The sequence below is a fragment of the Lontra canadensis genome, unplaced genomic scaffold (genome assembly GCF_010015895.1).
Source record: "Lontra canadensis isolate GAN:19392208 unplaced genomic scaffold, GSC_riverotter_1.0 scaffold2, whole genome shotgun sequence".
NCBI classification, from domain to species: Eukaryota; Metazoa; Chordata; class Mammalia; order Carnivora; family Mustelidae; genus Lontra; species Lontra canadensis.
Genome location: NW_022630996.1, coordinates 17,321,667 through 17,341,632, shown reverse-complemented (window position 1 = coordinate 17,341,632; position 19,966 = coordinate 17,321,667). Strand labels below are relative to the sequence as shown.

General features: G+C 44.2%; 1 protein-coding gene across 5 annotated transcripts in view; it reads right to left on the bottom strand.

Moving 5' to 3' along the window:
- GRM8 (glutamate metabotropic receptor 8) overlaps window positions 1-19,395 on the bottom strand; it is a 723,861-nt gene extending 704,466 nt beyond the window's left edge. For 3 of the 5 annotated variants that reach the window (XM_032870005.1, XM_032869998.1, XM_032870015.1), the window contains exons 1-2: window positions 18,191-18,640; window positions 7,391-8,215 (exon numbers count right to left, since the gene is read on the bottom strand). In XM_032870005.1, coding sequence (XP_032725896.1) covers window positions 7,391-7,900 — 510 coding nt within the window. In that variant the 5' untranslated portion in view covers window positions 7,901-8,215; window positions 18,191-18,640. Of the gene's footprint in view, window positions 1-7,390; window positions 8,216-17,531; window positions 17,859-18,190; window positions 18,641-19,063 lie in introns of those variants that run through there. The other 2 variants (XM_032870003.1, XM_032870002.1) reach the window with 2 other exon arrangements.
- Window positions 19,396-19,966: the final 571 nt, after the last annotated feature.

The following is a 19,966-nucleotide window of genomic DNA, read 5'->3' as shown; positions in this document are numbered from 1 at the left end:
TTTGCCCACCTGCTTTATTTTCTTTATGACATTGTCACTGGCTGCCTTCATTTGTTTGTATACCTCATATTTTCTACCCCCCACCAGAATGTAAACTCCCTGAGGACACAGACTTTTCTTGTTCCTTCTCCAATCCCACAGTGAGGATGAACCTTAACCGGGTGTATCGGAGCTTAACGAATATTCTCAGATAGGAAAAAAGTAACAAATAGCATCCATTCACAAGCCGTTCTTGTGGAAAGAGTCCTCACTATTTTCAAAACAATCTCATTACTTAAAACACTCCAAAGATAGGCATTAATCACTAATTAAGTTCTTCATATACCTTCAGTATTCATGGTAGGATTTCAGACTGTTCACAGCTAAGGAAAAGAAAAGTAAGGTTAATTTAAGTTCACGAAGTTTAAAATATGCTTCACCCGACAAGAGTCACGATGCTCCTTAAGTGTTTTGAGCGCATGACCCCTACACTGACTCCAAGTTACTTCGTGTCATGAAAAGCCACAATCTTTTCATGACATGTGTGAGTCTGCATTACAGCAAGGCGTTCTGGTAATTCATACCCTTTGCTGTTCCGTAAAGGGGACCTGTCATACCAAAATTCCCTTTGGGGATGATGTGTTTACATGAGCCTCTAGTACTGCTTAAACTTTTTCCCAAATGATAAATGATCTTAAGAAATACAAGTGAAGTAACCTATCACTAAGCGATTTATGAGATAAACAGTCTGTTCATATAATCAAAAGCCAAACAGCTGCTTAAAACACTTCTTTGTTCTTAATCCTATATAAATATCAGAATCACCTAGTAATTATGTAAAATATACCAATACCAGGGCTCCAGCCAAACTTGGAGAGTTTGAGCATATCCACATCCACTTTTTTAAAAGCTATCCAGGTAATGCTAACGTGCAGTCAGGGTTGAAAATTACTGAGATAGAACTATATTAACCAACAAGGAAATGTCTCCCAGATGTATCCTTACATGCAAAAAGTCACAAGACATAGATCTTTTAATAAAATTATGTGTATAATTTTATTAAAATGAATTTAGATATGGTCTCTTTCCATTTTACACTATTTACTTATTCATTTCTTAAACTTTCCAAAATGAGAATGTGCTCATGTCTTTTATTTTTTTAATTTTAAAAATCTGTTTAGAGAAAATGTGAATTTGTAGGAAAATGAGGAAGCACATGAAAATAGTAACTCCCAAAATATACTATGTCTCCTTCTTTCCCCCCTTCTTCCTCCTTCTGTTCCTTTTTCTCAAAGAGTATAAAAGTAAAATAAATACAATTCCATTTCTGTCCTATCGACCCAACACAGACTATTTCCAACGTTTGGGCTTGGGGTGAGGGAGAGAGTAGAGATGAAGGAGATAGAGAGATACAGTTCATTCATTCATTCGTTCATTCGTTCGTTGGGCAAACATTTATTGGATTCTTAGGTCCATGCCAGGTGCTGGAAATACAGCAACAAGCAAGAGATACGTGCCCTCATATATTTCAAGATATCATCCTGCCCTAGTGAAACTCTGTACGTGTAACAAAGAAACTTAATCTCATCAAGGGAAGTGAGAAAAGACTTCCCAAAGTAGAGGTAGACTTCATCCTGGGCTTAATGGTAGCCATTAAAGAATGTTAAGAAAGGAAGTGACATTACCAAGTCCACATTTTATTTATTTATATAAATTTTATATGTTTTATATTTATATCTCACTACAAGTCCAGCAACCATGGACAATGGTCACTTCCCCAGTACTCTCACTTAGAACCACTATCAGAGAGAACACCCCTCATCTTGCATCTGAGGTGAGTGGGCTCTTCACAAAGTTAAATTAGAGCTTGCTACCACAGCAAAGGATTGATTTAAGGAGTTTATCTTTCAGTTTGCCGTTATCTATTTACCATCAAGTAATATTTAACACGAAATGTTACCTCCTCCTGAGTTTATTGATTGGGCTCACAGATCTGTCCATCTAACCAAGATGAGCCTGACTATGGCAGATTTACTTCATCTGAGTTTACAGTTAATAAAGCCCACTGTATGCGATAAGTGACTCACAGAAATGCTTGGCTTTATGGAAGTGGTTGCTACAATTAGTAGAGTCTCTTGAAAGAAACCTGTCTCTGTAAACATAGCAATGTCGGTGAAGACTTCCAGGGTAATGGAATGTTTCACTGTACTTCAGCTACTTCACATTAAAGTCAATTTTAGTCATTTATAACTGGACCACTTGCACACGTAAAGAAGTTATCCCACCCAAAAATGGATTTCTATTTAAGTCTCATTTGATTGCTCTGGAAGTGTACACTAAAAACTTCCTAACCCCTATCCTTCGAGAGTAGAAAGCTCATTCTCTAGGTAATGTTAACTAGAAAAAGAAGAGAGAGAGAAATTATATCTGACACTGCCCTCTTATGACCCAGATGCATCTATGTGGACATTAATGTGAGTGGTTACCTCCAAGTATTGATGTGCTATTTTTAACGTAGAACATTCAATCCTTGCTCAAAGTAAGTATATGATTAGTGTTCTGAGGAATAGAATTGCTCTAATTTAAAGGAGAGGGTAGAAAATGTTCCAGAAAGGGGAAAAAATCTGAGCTCTTTATAAAACATATGCAAATTCCTCAAACTTACTTTAAAAAAAAAAATTGAATTATGGGCTTCCCAGTCAACATTTCCAAAAGCCGCTTCATTCTTTTTTAGTTCTTTCTAAACTACACAATCTCTGAGAGCTCAGCCCCTCTTTTCATTGGTCTCTCTGCAATACAAGAGCCACCAGGGTGGCATTTTCACCTCTGGATACGCAGGGTGAAGCGGTTCTGGGTTTGCTATTCTGCAGTTACATGTCACATTATCCTAACAGATACCACTATTATCTAAAACCATTAACTTGCTGTAAAGATTAAACAGTCCACCTAAGTGAACACTCTGCCCTCATAGTAACCCATTTATGACACGTGTGTGTTTTAAGGCACAGCAGTGCTTCTAAAAAGTTCAGATCCTTAAAGTCCTCATCTGTGGCTCTCCAAATTGTTTTCACTCCCAACACACTTCAGAAATTCAAAACACTTCAGTCCATAGACATGATTCCCAGGGGGCTGGGGGAGGCATATACTCGCACATTAGGTCCTGACATTTGAAAAGCCTCAGAGGTCATTTTGATAAACCAACACACCCCATTGGGGGAATGAGGACAGAGAAGGGTATGAACCCCACCTCATGGGGCTGAAGATCACTGGTTTAGTAGAGCATTCATTGTCTTACGGGCAGAGACCGCAGGACAGCTTCTAGCTCTAGCCCCCTGTCCAACTCTCCTCTGAAATTAGAAGCTGGCTTTTTTTTTTTTTTTTCATTTGTCTCTGGGTTTTGATAGAAAGAGAAGCAAAAATAGAACAACATCTCTTCCCACTAGAGAGGAGAAGAGCCGCTGTACTCCTGGGCAAAGGAGGTGGCCACCCACAAGGTGTAGTCTCTGCTGGGGGAGCTGAATGAAACTCTTCAACCGATGCTTGACTCCCCTTCATAAAGACAAATTATTCCATCCCACTATTAGTGATCCTGCAGAAAATAGAATCTTCCCGACTTACACATAGACATACTATATGCAGATGACTGATAATACAGAGCTCTTTTCCTGAAACCAGGCTTCGATTAGAACATAGAAGGAGACAGGGGACAGGAGTAGATGCTACAGGAAGAACAAGGCTGAAAAAAGAGAGAGCTGCCTGGAGGCCTTTGTCTCCCACACAGCTTAGCCCAGGCAGATATAGCAGGTGAAGACAAGGCTATTCCAGGGTTGTCCAAAAAAAGAGAACTAAGACATCTGGATATTACTTCCAATTTTAGCACAAGTATTTTCTATAGAATTTTAAAACAGGTGCCAGCTACACTCTCAAGACCTCAACTAATGTTTATTGTTGGGCAGGAGAGTGGGTAAATTCATTAATTAGGACCTTGTTTATCCTTTATCATCACATTTCATTGTTTGTGTATTTTTTTTTATTTTTTTTTAATTTCTTTTCAGTGTTCCAGCGTTCATTGTTTATGCACCACACCCAGTGATGCAATACGTGCCTTCCATGATACCCACCACCAGGCTCACCCAACCTCCCACACCCATCCCCTCTAAAACCCTCAGTTTGTTTCTCAGAGTCCACTTCAAACCAAGAGGAACTACCTTCTTTTAACTCCATTAATTTAGGAATAAGTGGCAATATATTGATATCTGTGCATCTTTTTGGATTCTATGGGTTATGTCATCCTGAAGGGGTCCAAACTCCAAAAAACTGTCCTAAATATTCACCTTTATTTAAATCATAGCATTTGGCTTTATCACACTACTACTTTTCAAAAAGAAATTGTAAGCCAATCTCTAATGCACTAATTTGCTAAACATTCCTTTGCTAACTATACTACTATTTCATGGCAATCCTAGATACATGTTTAAACAGAATACATTCACACATAAAGTAAAACATTTTCTATTCCAAGAATGATTATCATCATTTCATGCTTAATATCAGTGTAGAGTGCTAGCTAGAGTCTCAAGTAAATCATCAAAGTGAATTAAAGTAGCAAAACAATCAAAATTATCATTAAATGCACATGCCTGGGGCTCTAGGTTCAGCTGGAAGATAGGCTAAGTACCTCTAGTCTCTCACTTACTTTTGAAACACACACATTTTTCAAGCCCCAGTAATTTGGTTAATAAATACATTTGCTTCCACGTAATAAATGCTCAGTCTGTGCCAATGTACTGATTTTAGTTATGATATTCACCGTAACCAACACCCCTCCTGACTAAAAGTCACCCACTCTCTGTGATTTGGTCAAGGTGGCAAGAGCAGCCCTCTCATGTGCTGACCACAGTCTTCAGTGTTGACCTGCAACAATGGGCTCTGCCCAAAGAGTCAATGGTCATTCCCCCACCTGGGCAAATAAGGTCCCTCCAGAACTACCCAAGGCAGTGAAAAGAGAATTGGCCAGTCGATGACATAACAGAACAAAGGGAAGACAGATCCAGCCTACATAAAAACCACACCCACCCTTCAGGAGGCCTGAAGGTCCCTTTGGTCCCTCAAGGAGGTGAAGGGCATGGGCAGGTACCGGTGGAACACTTCACCTGCACTTTCTCATTAAATCCATCCAAAAACCTAACATACCATTATTATCCCCATTTTACAGATAAGCAGATTCTATTAGTGTAAAATTAATGTCAACATGCTTTAAAAAGCTCAGAGAGGCGATTGTCACCAATACTCCACTCCTCAAATCCTTGTCTCTATTTGGCTGGCCACCAGACTACATAGGAAGGAGATGGGATTCATAGGAATTATGATGGGACTAAAGGGAACAAGAATTAGTATATAAAGGAAGGGTAACAAAAGGAAGGGAGAGGATTCTAATGAAGGTTTCTCTCTTCTTACGTTGTAAAGGAAACAGAGAGAGACAACCTCAAAAATGGAGAGAGAGACAAACCAAGAAATAGACTCATAACTATAGAGAACAAACTAATGGTTACCAAAGGGGAGGTAGGGGGAAGGAGGATAGGTGAAATAGGTAATGGGGATTAGAGTACACGTACCATGATGAGCACTGAGTAATGTACAGAATTGTTGAATCGCTATATTGTACCCCTGAAACTAACAGAACACTGTATGCCAACAGAATGAAAATTAAAAGCTTTAAAAAAATAAAATAAAATAAAATAAAAGTGGGTGTTGTTGAGCAACAGAGTTAAAAACAGGAAAGAGATGCTTTGGAGCAAGTGGGAAAAGAAATCAAGTCAGAGAGCAAAAAGATGGTGGGAAAGTGGTTAAATCTAGACACCATCACAGAGCACAAAACGGCATGCAGCTCAGAATTGAGACTTGTGAGAGAAATTCTAGATCCCAGGATGTGGGGAGAGACATCTGGAAAATCCTGGTCTTCGTCTTGTCTCCAAGCAAGGGGTCAGCTAGCCCAAGGGAAATTATTCTAGAAATGACAAATTAGAGCACCTTTGGCTGCCTATTTTAATCTCGTGTCCTTCTCATTGCCAAGAGGCTCTTCCTAACGTCCTTCCAAATGTCTCCAGCACTCTATGCCTCTTCAATACCCCTTAGACACAGAGAGCTTCTGCTCAGCAGCATCCTCATTTCAGAAAATTTCATCAATCTGAAAATAGTCATTAAGCTGCCTCTTAGCATTCTGTCCTCTAAACTAAAGGGATTCATCCAGAACCTGGACAGCCACCTAGGGAGATGTTACAAAGAAGATTCCAGCATACAAAGTGAGCCAGACTCCGTGGTGCCCCAAGATATCTTCCAATCCAAGAGTCCTTGATTCAATCCCTTTCATCTTTTTTTGTGTGAACTTTTCCATCAATTTGTTCAGTTTTGTTGCCATAGCTGTCACCTTTCCAACTTCTCCATATTCCTTTAATGTTTTTAAATCTAACATGCAGAGGAACAGTTTTTCATAATATAAAACAAAGCCTCATTAATTCCGATTAAGTTGGAAAAGTCAAGTCCTACTAAGAAACCAGTGAAAAGTATTTTCAATTTAAAAAAATTATTATAGAACACTTCATAATAGATATTAACAAGCAAAATGAGAAAGTTAATAAAGATAGTGAGTCACAACAGCTTTATTTTTATGGCACCTCATACTTTTCAAAGTATTATTCCATACATTATTTTGTCAATTTTATTCAATATGTAAATGCAATTTATAGGTAGTAGATCATCAAACCTGTTTCAGAAAGGCTTAAATTATCCTGCTAAACTTGAACTTTTAACTCAATAAGAATTAAATATAATTATTCCAAGTGTGCATCAGAGCAGTCTGAATTAATGAGGTTCTGCTCTACTGAAGTTACTATAAACCTGACAATTTTATGGCCATATTATATCCCAGGGTGTCACTCCCATCTACATGTTAGTAATAAATACTGTTTCTTCACATAAGAACTTTTGTCATAACAGAGCATCCCACTCTAAAGAAGCTTCACCAAGTAAATTATCTTATATCTCAAACACCATAGAAATGCTTCATATGAAAAATGTGCTAAGATTTCATTATACTCTCTAAAAACACTTGCTTTGACTTATAATGAGCATCAATAAGGAAGATATCGAAAGACGTGAAGGACTCAATAGAAATTATCACCTGTTTGTTCAGGGTGGTGGTCGGGGGGGAGTCACAATTAATCCAAACTAACTAACTAAATCAACACATGTATAAACCCAGTCACGGAATCATCTATTTGAGGAACCTGGGTGACCTTGAGAAGGTCTGTGAACATCTTCACCATGTTCACTTTCTTCTTAAACCTGTGGTTGGAGTCAGAACAATTTATTGTCTTTTCACAATGGTCAGAAAGACAATGCCTTTACCTACCTTAAAAAGTCTTAAAATGTTAGCAACCATGATGGACACGGAGCTTGCTGCAGCACCTATGACACCAGAAATCTTGTCAGGCTTGGTGAAAATGGGTGGATCTCCATTAGCACACTTCACGTCAGAAGCGTCTTTCTCTATCAATGCCTGCACGAACGTTAATGACTGCTCCAAAGCATACGTGTCCCTGGAGCATGTGTCAAGGATCCGGACACCCAGAGTGATATTGGAGAGGAGGTCAGGGTCCTTATTAATCTGGTCGATTGCATAAAGCATGGCCTCCAGTCTGTGGATCCCCTTTTCCTTCTTCAGCTCCCCACAAGGTACCCCTCTCTCTCCCTTTGCATGGACAGGGAAGAGACCCCCCAAAATGATGTCCCCATCCACTCGTATGGAATGGGCATACTCCTGGCTGTGAGTTCTTTGCATCATTGTGAGGATCCAGTAGAACTTGGCGGTCAGGAGGAAGAAACAAGGGCAAGAGGCTGATCGTTTTCCCTCGCATACCATTTTCTCCACAGGTGGTGTTGCAACCCAAGACCCAAAGTTTATTCTTGCCACAGAAGAAGGGGGACCACCAGAGGTTGCACCTTCTGGAGGCTACCATCAGGGCCCATGGGGGAAAAGGCTCTGTGGGTTTCAGCAAGTTTTCTTGATTTGAATGTCACAGTGAATTTCCATCAGACCCCTAAGGTTCAATTTTATTTCCATACAAAGTCAACTTGCCTGGAATGGTGCAAAAATTAGAATAACAGCTGAGGTTCTGAAGGTGGGATGAGGTCAACAATTCACGTCCTTGAAGTCAGCCCTGTAGCAGAATTATTCCTGGGGGGGCAGGGGAAGGGAAAAAAAGGGTTCAGTTCAACGGGTCTACATTTTTCATATTTTTAAGCCCTGTTTATACCAACCTCTTTTTTTTGTTTGTTTCATTTCCCCTGTTCAGTAAGAAACTAATTTTTTTTTTGTCCCCCTATGATTCTGAACACCTGGCTGCACTGCATCCAAACAGAGAGATTGATGACACTTTTGGAGCAAGGGAAACAGAAAAGTATCAGAAACTAGGTTGATTCTCCCGAGCCACAAAGTATTTTTATTTACCATTTTATTTCAATAAATCCAATTTCCATGCAGGTAAAAATCCTGTGATTGATGGCATTATTTCTTTTCAAATCTGTTTTTACTTTTTACGGTTGTCTGAATTTAGCATTTAAATGGTGTCCAAAAAGTCATAATGTAAGTTTATTTTCTGTGATGTATTCAACAAACCAGTCATCTGTTAATGACATTTTTTTGGTGCCTCAGATTTCCCAGTGGGGAAAAAAGTGATTATTCAATCACAGAAAGAAAGAAGGAAAGAAAGAAAAGAAAGAAAGAAATCAAAAGAACCAAAATGTATACATCTTATAGATTGTGAAAAGATTTAACATAAAATGTCAGCTATTTTGTATAAATTATCTTCTTGTTCTCTGATAACAAAACAAAGACTTGAAAAGAGACACATGAGGAGGGTTATATGTCTATGAATATGAAGATATGCCTATGAATTTGTTGGGGTGGAAGCAATGGGTATTCTCACGGTGCTGAAAGTAAACATTCTTTGATCCCTGAATCACAAGGAGCAAATCAGAGCTGGAGATCAATTGAAGAGCTTCTTAATTTTGTCTGACTCAGGGGGGAAACCAGTTATTTCATCAAGGCTAGAAATAACCTAAAATGGAAACGGCTAACCAGCAAATCTAGAGAAAAAGTTTAGGACCTTCAATCTTAAAGAATTCCATTAGGTTCTTTCAAAGGACCTTTGAGGAGGTTTAACTGAAACCAAGCACTGACTTAACATAAGAAAATCTGATATTTGAAACACACTTATAATTAAGCGAATAAACAGCACCAACTTGTTTTGGTAGGATGGTTCATCTAAAGCTCATTTCTAACATACATATATACATATATATATGTTAAAACCTGAAATTTGGACAATTCTCCTCGAACCTAGCCAGCCAACATCTGGTTGTATTTTGCATTCACTTGTTTAATTTCCAGTTCATAAAATTTTCCTTCTATCCTCCCTGTCCCGGAGGAAGGATACTGCTTCCTTAGAGGATAACTGAACATATGTCCAAAAGCCTTCAGAGAAAGCCACACTTTTTTGACTTTTGGGTTAGGAAAGAGGGCTGGCTCATCATAGCCCACTGCCCTGGATTTCTGTGCATACACCTGGAGTATACTCAGAAATACAGTCAGTGGCCCACTCTGCTGAGATGGTTCTATTCTGCCTGTGACAAGCATTCCTGGCCTCCTGACACAGACTGAACCCTAGATGCCCTCTATTCTATCCCCCAAATCATCCTTTTCTGATTTTTCTCACCACTTGACTGATATTCCCTCATGTTCAATTCTCCTAGCAGCTGCTTCTCCCTCAGAAAATCTGTGATTTGACAATAGCCTGACCTCGGGCATTCCACAAAAGGAAACACTCAGAAAGTCAACTTGACTTTCTGGATTAAAACCATTTAAGTGATGGACCATAAATTACATCAACCACCCATTAAGAGATGTAGGATTATGTTTTACAGTTTTACAAGGAAGACCAGTTATAAGACAGTAAAACCTCATTAATTCTGACCACTAATTTAGAGCTTGAGACCAAGACCACATGGCTAGGCTGACCCTTAGCATATCCTTTCTGACAGAGCACAGAATAAATGGGATATGTGAAGGAGAAACATTTAGGGGGAAGGGGAAGGACACCTGTTGTTCTCCAAAGACCAGCCTTTCTTAATTACACCAAGCCACTCCTACGTACTTAAAAGAGTAAATGGTTTTCAATTATACAAACATAAAAACAGTCCATCTGTTAATTACAAATCATCCTTCCCTGCTTATGTGGCATCAACCTAGTTCCACTCGCTGTATAGTCCTGGAATAAAATTGAGTTTCTTACAAAAGTATTTGTGTTTGAAATAATGTTTTAGTTTCCTTAGCATCTCATAAGTCTGTTTAGAGCTTTAAGATAAGGAAAGGTTGGGGATGAGCAACAGCGAGGCAAGAATCATTTTCTTCGGTGGGTGAAAGCACTTAAATGGAAAATGAGACGTTCCATTTTGGTTATTATTGATTGGACGGCTCACTTGAATTTTTGCTTAAGTTCCCTCCCCTGCAACATAGAATTAATGGTGCATAACCTCTCCAACGCCTGGGTTTCTTTTTGGTAAAGGGACGACAGAACCCAGAACCTGCCATGCAGCACACACAGAAACACAGCACCTGGGCCAGGCTACGTACTCAGTAAACAAGAGCTGTCATTGCTAATCTAGTCTGTAACTCATTTTCCACCAAGACAGAATTTTTTCTATATTTGCCCAGTTGGTGAGGTTTTTACTGAATTTTGTCACTTTAAAATTGAAATCAGGGGACGCATTAGTGTCTCAGTCGATTAAGCATCTGCCTTTGGCTCAGGTCATGATCCCCGGATCCTGGGATCAAGTCCCACATGGGACTCCTTGCTTGGTAGGGAAACTGCTTCTCCCTCTGCCTGCCCCCCTCTTGTGCACTCACTCACACTCTCTCTCTCTCTGACAAATAAATAAATAAAATCTTTTCAAAAATTAAATTAAAATCAGAACCATTTATAAAATACTGAAATACTGCAGTTATTTCAAAATTTGATATGACGTCATAAAAATCAGACTCTCGACAACTGAAAGGTTTAGTTTTCCTTTTAAATCTTAAGGACAAGGGGCGCCTGGGTGGCTCAGTGGGTTAAAGCCTCTGCCTTCGGCTCAGGTCATGATCCCAGCATCCTGGGATCAAGCCCCACATTGGGCTCTCCGCTCAGCAGGGAGACTTCTGCCTCTCTCTCTCTGCCTGTCTCTCTGCCTACTTGTGTTCTCTGTATATCAAATAAATAAATAAAATCTTTAAAAAAATAAAATAAAATAAATCTTAAGGACAAATAAATTTCAAAGTTTGTAGAAAACCACATAAATTCAGTTTCATTGTATAATCTTACATTGACTAATCTTACTCTTATGCAATTCTTGTAAACTTTAATCTAAACTCATCCTTCTTAGAGTCAATGAGTTTTAAAGAAATAATTACCTTTTCATACAACCGAACTAAATAGCTCTCCTTCGTGTCCTGTGCTTGGCTTAGAATAAAACAGTCTTTCTCTCAAATGGACCTTTCTCTGGGAATGGGTGCAAACCTCGCCCTGCTAATGGACTTCTTCAAGGAGGTGTGATGTCTGCAATCTTGAAATCAGCCTCCAAGGAGAGCAGACGCCTTACACTATTTCTCAGTCCACAGCAAGGGCTTCACGACCTGTGAGGAGGCCTAACCGTTAACCCTAGCAGCCCTACAGGTTCTCTCCCTCCTGGCCAGGGTTAGGTACAAGTAACATCATACGTCATTAGCCACTTCACCAAAAGTCCCTGCTGGCCCAGGGAGGAGGCCTCTGGCTGGAACATGAGTCTGGGACCTCCTAAGAGGGCTCTTGTTTCCTGAAAGGCCAGTAGTAAGGACAGCTCCTCAAGGGCCAGGGCCCGGAATTCTGTTTCTCTTTGTTTTCTACATACTTTCTCTGTACCAAAGACCCAAGTATGTAACACAGTAGCTCATGAATTTTCATACACCCATCATTAGCTCTTACAGAAAGAGAAGAAGGCCCAGAAAGGTTGAGTATGGCCCAAAGCCCTGAGCTAGTAAATGGCACCACTGTCAAAATCCCCAGGCCCCCAAGGTAGGTCCTGTCCTTCAGAAAGCCCTCAGTGCTACAGACTGGCTGACACGTGAGTATGAAGGCCCTTCCCCTCCACTGAAATCTTTCAGAAATATGTAGATCTTCAATGGTTAGCTCTTGAAGAAAAATAATGGAGAAGTTAGGAGAAGACAATCTGGAGGCATTTTCTAGAGCAGGGTAATTTCCAAATCCCTCGAAGGGCTGAGGATACCAGATACAGTTTGTCCAAACTCCTGCTACAAACCAGGTTTCCTGGCCAGCCTGATGTCAATGAGAACAAACCCAGCATCCCACATAGGGCCCTTCAGGTCTGTTAGCAGGTCTTCCTCCAACACTTGGCAAGTGCTTTTAAGACAGGATATGGTAAAATCCTCACTGAGGAATCTAATTAGCCAAGAACTGTGATTTTTTTTTCCTTCATAAAAAGGCCAAACAGCATCCCTAGGCTGGCTTCCATTCAGCTCTTTAACAAAAAGGTTAAGCTGAATATTGTCATCAACTCAGAATTGCAAATCTAGCAGTTTCACCTGAAACTGCCCATATTTGCAGCTCTTTTCGGTTGTTTTGGGAAACGGATCACATTTGTCTATGATCTCCTATGCTATAACATGTGGGCATGGCCCTGAAACCTTGGGGAAGGGTGTGTCCCAGAGTGAGGATGGGCTCCAGACAGAGCCCTCCCCTGACAACACTGGAATTGGATCTTTGTTTGACAGTCACTGGCTGGTGACCTAAACATGCCACTTCACCTCTGTGTGCTTCCATTTCCTCATCTGTGAAATGAGGGAGATGGACCATATGATCTCTAAGGTATCTCCCAGCTTCCCATTCTGAGATTCTATTATTTAATAATAAGGGAATGAGATTATGCTCAAACACCAGAGCAAGGCTTTGCCAGCTCAACACAATAACTGACTCTGTTTGCAAGCTGAGTGACTTTTTCCCATCAGTGAGAGAGGGTTGTGAAAACTCTTCTGTACAAGCAAACCCCATATTAAGAAAATCTGATACATGAGAAGCTCAACTTACTAAACAGATAAATTAGACAGTGATTATTTGCATTACAAAAGAATTCACCACAGGTTTCCTTTAAATAGCTAAATCCCCCATGCATTTAAAATGCAATCTGATTTAGTAGAATTCAATTTGTGCAGCTTTTTTCCCAATAACATAGCTATTGCATAAGAAGACCACAGTTAAAGTAATGAGAAGCCACTCTTACAGTATGTATGTATCATATAAGAAGAGGGAAAGGGAGTGAAACCAACATTTACTGAATATCCACAGTGTACCTGGAGCCTCACACACATGATCTCATTTCCTCCACAAAACATACCTGTAAAATTGGTATGACGGCCCCCATTTGTGAGATGAGGAAACTAAAAACAGAAAGATCATATGAATGTGTCCAAAATTTTGGGCCAGAACTCAAATGCAGGACTACTGCTATGTCTTTCCCTCACTCCACGCCCCTTAGGTTCAGGAGACCATGACAGACAATGTGCACATGAGTGTGGTACCCTGGGGTTCAAGAAGTCCCTGATTCTAATCTCACTCCTCCCCCCACCACCCAGTATTTGCTATGTGGCATTGGGAAGTCACTTCACCTGGAAATAGTTTCTCTGTTTCTAAACTGAGGAATGGTTTCTGTCACCTCCCAAGACTGTGAAGTCAAATGATATAATAATGTATGTAAAAGTATTCTATAAATTGCCAAGTGCTTAAGAATGTACAGGGATACATTAGTTTAACAATTATCCCTTAGTTTAACAATTAGTCCTGGAATTCAAAGATTTTACTAGTGTTTTGTGCTTAGAAGACTTGAAAAAACCACTTTACCATCACACTCAAAGCCGGCCAGACCCTAACAATTCATGTGTCTAAGGAATCAAAAGAGACTGGAGGAAAATGGGAAAGAAGGACCCCAGAGGAAGTCAGCGCAAGTGCAGCATCTGACCTGGACACTTGGAGCATCCAAACGGCTATTCTGAAGGAAGTGGTGACAAGGTATTCTTCTGCAGTGAAAAGAGGACAGTAGGAAACTTTCCTAAGTTGTATACAATATATAACACAGAGCTTCTACCACAAAGGGTTATTACCATTGGAAAAGTCAGCCAACAAATAGCCAACAGATTTCTATCTTTAGACATAATCTTGCCTGGAAAAGTATAAAATTGGCAACACACAAGCTCAATAATCTCCCCATGTTCTTCTTGGGCTCTCCTGTATCTTCCCACTTGTGCTCACCTGCACCTTCCTCCCCCAGACCTGTATCTCTTCCCTCCCTCAGTGGGGATGTGTCCTATAAGTCACGCTCTTAAGACCTGATTCTCCCATTATCTTGGCCCTCCCTAGGGACTGAGATAATTCATTAACAAGTACCAAAACTTAAAGATGCATTAGCATCATCCCCCACCTGGAACATCTGCATTTATAAGACAATTTCCAAGAGATCCATAATTTCTTTACCAAAGAAATGTCTCTAATAGTGGTTAAAACTAGTAATGTAACAAGTCAAAGCCAAGAGTTATCATGAATCAGTAGCCTCTCAGCAGTGTCCTTCTAATCACTCCAACAGCAATGCCTACCACTCAGAAGACAGGTCCTAGTATAATACATCATGCTCAAGGTCCTTAGTCAGTGAATGAGTTCATCACAACTTGTCAAAGCACCAAGTAGAAATGAAAAGCAAAGAAAAGAAAACATCTTTCTGAGCCAAGAAAGGAATGAGGGAGGGCGGAGGGAGGGAAAGAGATGGAAGGAAGATAGGAAGAGAGAAAGGTAGAAGGGAGGGAGGGAGGGAGGGAGGGAGGGAGGAGGGACTGAGGGACAGATGAAAGGAAAGAAAATGGAAATCAAATCTAAATTCCTAGCATACAGAAAACCCATTCTTGTGATAAAAACAATGTGATTCAGCTGACTGAGCCTGTTCACATCCTCTCCTGGAACAACATGGAATAACTGTCCTTTGCAAGAAAACCACATGTGTGAGTCTGGTGATGTCCAATCAGGTTCTACCAAGAGAACAGCAATAGTTTCCTGAACCTTCAAAAGCCAGCCTATTCTACAGGCATGGAGATGTGGCCAGGTCTTTGCTATGGATCCAATTAAAACATAAAACCGTACAGCATCTTCCTTTAAGACACTGAAACAGAACACCTCCACTCTCCCGAGTGAAGGCAAGGTCCTCTTTGTGTGGGGCATTCGAACCATAGGAAGAAGACAGTTAGGAAAGAGACTTAGAATGAAAAACATCATTGCTACCATGAGCTGGCATCTGCGTGTGCAGTGTACTGTGCCTCATGCCTGAAGACAATGGAACACTCTTACACAAAGATTGGCACACAATGTTGCTGTCGTGAATGTCAGCCTGTTGTCTGCTGCATAAACACCAATTAAACCAGCCCCTTAGCAGCTCCAACCTGCTCAGCTAAGTTTGAAAAGAGCACATCTCTCCACACCTAACTTTGTCACACTTCCAGAAACTCAACTCTTCCTTTTATCTATTCCTTTTGTGTTTAGATGTTTTTTAGAATTATCCAAATATTCATAATTTGCAAAGAGAGCAAATTAGGTAGGACAGAACTAGCCAGCACAAACCAAATAGAACAAACTGAGCCTAAATAACCATATAGAGCTGTGTTCTCAGCATCTTTTTCTTTATTTTGGGTAAATCCTCTCCTGGAGAGCCTCTCCTGAGCTATTGCTCTCCATATCCGGGATTTAAAAGCAAGAAGGCTGTCTTTATCTCAGGTATGATGCAACCTGCAGTTGACTCCAAAATGGGAAAATTGCATTTAAAAACCTTACTCATTTTCCGCAATGGATAAGGCTTTTCTCTTCAAAATTATCAAGCCACAGATTTTCAAGAACTGGGCAATGAATTTCACACAGCTGATTCTGTCTCCTACAGAGATTTTTCAAGACATTATTCATAAGCAAGTGACCAAGGTAAACTAAAGTGGTTTCTGTAGCCATTTGCAATTATTGACAAACAATTTCATAACGGAAAATGGAAATTACAGTCAAGTGCAATAAGCTGTTTATCCAAGATCTACCTGCTGGTGGCTCTTTCCCTTGTTTTTTTTTTCTTTCAAGCAAAATGTAAGCTATTATCAGAATGCATTTCTACTCTTCATATTTCTTGCCAATATCTCCACCACCAGCCCTGTTTTCCAGTTCTGTAGTTGGCAGGATTTGTACTCAATCGAGGTAGTAGCCGAGATGGTAGCCTATCCCTGGGTGTTCGAGAGACTCCCATGTCATCAGGTCTGTAGGAAAGGATCACCCTCAAATGGCAAATAGGGCATTCCCTTCCCCAGCAGGACTAGCTTCGGGGACTGAGGGGCTTGGGTGACTGCGGCTGGCGGTTGGGTCTATTTTCACCCCCACCATCCTGGAAGCACAGACCCTCTCTGGCCCCGGGCCCTGCAATTTGGACCACGAGGGAAACAATTCTTCAGGGAAGCGTGGGGGTGCCGTCTTGTGCCGTTGGGCGACTTGCACACCCCTCTGCATTTCATTTGCACCAACGGAGGATGTCAGACAGACGGGTTTTTTGTTTGCTTTGGGTTTTGTTTTGGGGTTTTCGGTGATTCGGTTATATTTTCACCAACTGTATGAACCTCAAGGGATCTCCGAGCTGCTTGGCAGAGCAGATGGGCTCGCTATCCGCGTGGCTCACAGGGTTCTCTACCTCTACCTCTATCTCTATCTTTACCTCTATCTCAGCCGGCAGCCACTCACCCCGCCCCCGCTCCCCTCTTCCCGGCTGCATCTTCCTTTTCCTTCATGGTTCCTTTGGCTGTTGAACCCGGGCTCTGGATAGAGCCCAGGGCCTTAGAAGTACCTGGTTTCTCTTGCCTTTCCCGCGCCGCTGGGGTATTCCAGCGCCGCCCCAGTCCCCCCGCAAGCCCCGGGATCCAGCCTCTGAGCGCGGCGGGACCCCGAGCGCCCCAGCCCCACCTGGCTGCCCCGCGCGCCCACGCCCGCGCGGGTCCGCCTGAAACTGGGGCCACTCTGGCCTCAGGTGCTTCCGAGGAGCTGTCGGGCGCATCAGCCTTTGCTCTTTAAACTCAAAATCCCTGACCATTCCTCCTCTCCCCTACCCCCAACAGGACAGGAACTCCAGTGTTTTCCCAAAAGCCACAAAGGTGGGGGGGGGGGGATCCCAACCCCGCCGGGCTAACTCGTAAAATACCTAACTCAGGGCAGAGGTGCAGGGATGGAGGGGTTCTCGAGAACCCCCAAATCAGCAGGCTTCTCCCGCGACTCCGGTCTTCCCTAGATTCTGGTTAGATATTCATCCAGCCCTGCTCTGAAGAAGGCGGGGGTTACCCCAACTCATCCCGGAAGCCTCTAACTTCGGAAATCCCTCCCGTTAGATTTGCAGAACGGAGGTACCTCGTCATCTCGGCGGGGCAAGTCCGGATTCCGCGAGGGCAGGTCCAGGAGGTCACCCAGGGCAGGCAATCCAAGGGAGAGCGCTTTAAAATCCTGCCGCCGCACGCCCCATCAGAGCACCCTGGGCGCTCCTGCCCCCTTCCCGACACCCTTCAGTCTCTCATTCGCCGACTAAACTTTTGGGGGATCACATCTCCAAGCCTTGGGAGTTCCAAAGCCTTCCTCTTTTCTGAACCTCTTCACTGGAATGTAATCATGGGAAGACAAGAGGGGTGGCTGCCTTGTTCTTTGCAACGTAAAATCAACAGATACCCAATCAAGCTCCAATGCCCGGCCAGCCCCTCGCCCCCTGGTGCCCACTCTCCCTCGCCCCCCGATCCCGTCACCTCCGCCCGCCAGTTCTCTCCCAAACTCTGGTGTGCAAGGCCATTTACTTGTGCCCAGGAAAAACAAATCACAAAAGTGATCGGAGAAGAAACGGTGCACCTGGCTGTCCTGAACGGTTTCAGAGAAGAAAACGGAAAGGAGAATAAAATAGGGGGGATTCTCCTTTTTCCGCAAGCACAACCTTTGGGGGAAATTCGGGGGCGGGGGGCCTTTTTCCCCGTGGTTCGGCACTTGCTCCTCTTTTCCTCTTTCGGCTGCTCGGCGCGTCTTACCCTGCTCCCCGCAGAGGGCGCGGTGAGGAAGCCCGCGGGGGGCCCGCAGCTCCATGTCAGCGGCGCCGCCGCCGCCGCGCGAGGCACGCACCGCGGCCGCACTTGTGGCTGGTCTCTGGGCTGAGGGGGCTGAGCTGGCCCGGCCGGCGCCAAGAGTCTTCCATGTGAATAACAAATACTCCCACCGGCGGCCGCGATTGGTCTGCGCCCGGCGCCTCCCGATCCTCCGCCCGCGGCCATTCACCCGGCGCGGCGCGGGGAGCCAAGGCCGGGATCGCGTCCGGGATCGCCAATCGCTTCGCGCCAACCAGTCTCCTCGGGAAGCAGGAGGAGGAACCCCGAGGGGCGGGAGCCCCTGGATTTCGGTGCCACTGAGCCAACCTGGCGCGGGCAGAGAGAGGGACGCTCGGCTGACGGATTCCCCTCCGCGCTACATCACTTCAGCCCGCAGCGACGCCGGGACCAGAAATGCCAATAGTTCTGATTTAAAAAAAAAAAAAAAGAAAAAAAAAAAGCACCCCTCCCCGCACCCGCCCCCAACAGAAAAGGGAGGACCCAAAGACTCGGTGGGGGGTGGGGAGTGGCGGGGAGGTAGGGAGAAGTGCGAGCCGAGGGAAGGAAGAATATGGCTGTGAGGGAGCTGAGCAGCTCCGACTGCGCCGCGAGCCCGAACCCGCGCGGGAAGGCGCCGCACGAGGGCCACGCGGAGCCGGCAGTCGAGACCGCGAGCCTGGGCTCCTCCTTCAGGAGCACAGCTCCGGAGAGGGTCACCGTGAAGAATATATGGTCGAGGGCAAGTGTCGCCACACGCTTTCTCTTCGGGGGTGCGCAAAGTAAAGCCCGCCAGCCGCGCGGTTCCCCTGCAAAGTTTACCTCACGCGGCGCAGCTGTTCGGCCATTTGTCCTGCTCGCGGCTCCGGCGATTGTCTCCCCCACCCTCGCTCCCGAGGGCCTCGGGGGGCGCCTTCTACCGAGCCCCCGGAGCTCGAGCATGGACATAGGACGGTCCCGCTGCGGGCACTGCGCAGGAGGGGGCGCGGGCGGTCACGGGGACCGTCGCGGTATGGAGCGGATTCTAGCAGCGGCCGATGCGGGGCGGGAAACTCCTGAGGACCCGCGCCGCGCGGCTCCTCGGCATCTGAGGGGGAACCTCGGGATTCCCTTCGCCTGCAGCCGTAGGAAACCCGCGGGCTCTGCGTGCGCAGTCCAGCGGCCCTCCCCGCACTTATCGCCGGGGCACCGCGCACCTGCCGGCGCGCGCGCGAGAGGGAGCCCCCGGCCGCCCCGCGCCGGGGGAGCGGCGGCCGGCGCCGCCTTGTGTTGGTGAGAAAGTTCCATCTAGAGGCGGCCGCGCGCCACTGCAGCCCACACCCCAGGCCGCCGTGGGAGCCGGGGAGCCGGAGAGCCGGCGGCCGCCACTCCCCGCCGCCCAGCGGGCGGCGTGGGAACGCCGCGGGACAGGGCGACGGGCGGTGGGAGATAGCGGGGACGGAGACTGGAAGGACAGACCCCCGCGCGAGGCAGCTCCTCCTCCTCCATTCGGCATCTCCGCAAGGAATTTCAACTTCCTACGCTGACAGGTCTCTTGCGTGATCCTGTGTTACTTATCCTGTTCAGGCTTCTTTAATTCTCACACCAGCTCTGCGAGGGGATGGAGGTAATAAATTAAGAGGGATGAAGAAGGGAGCCGAGGCTTAGAGACACAGCTGCAAAGTGCTAGAGCCAGAAAGCTGAGCTGCCTGGCTTCCAAACCCCGCACACACTTCTCCAGGGGGT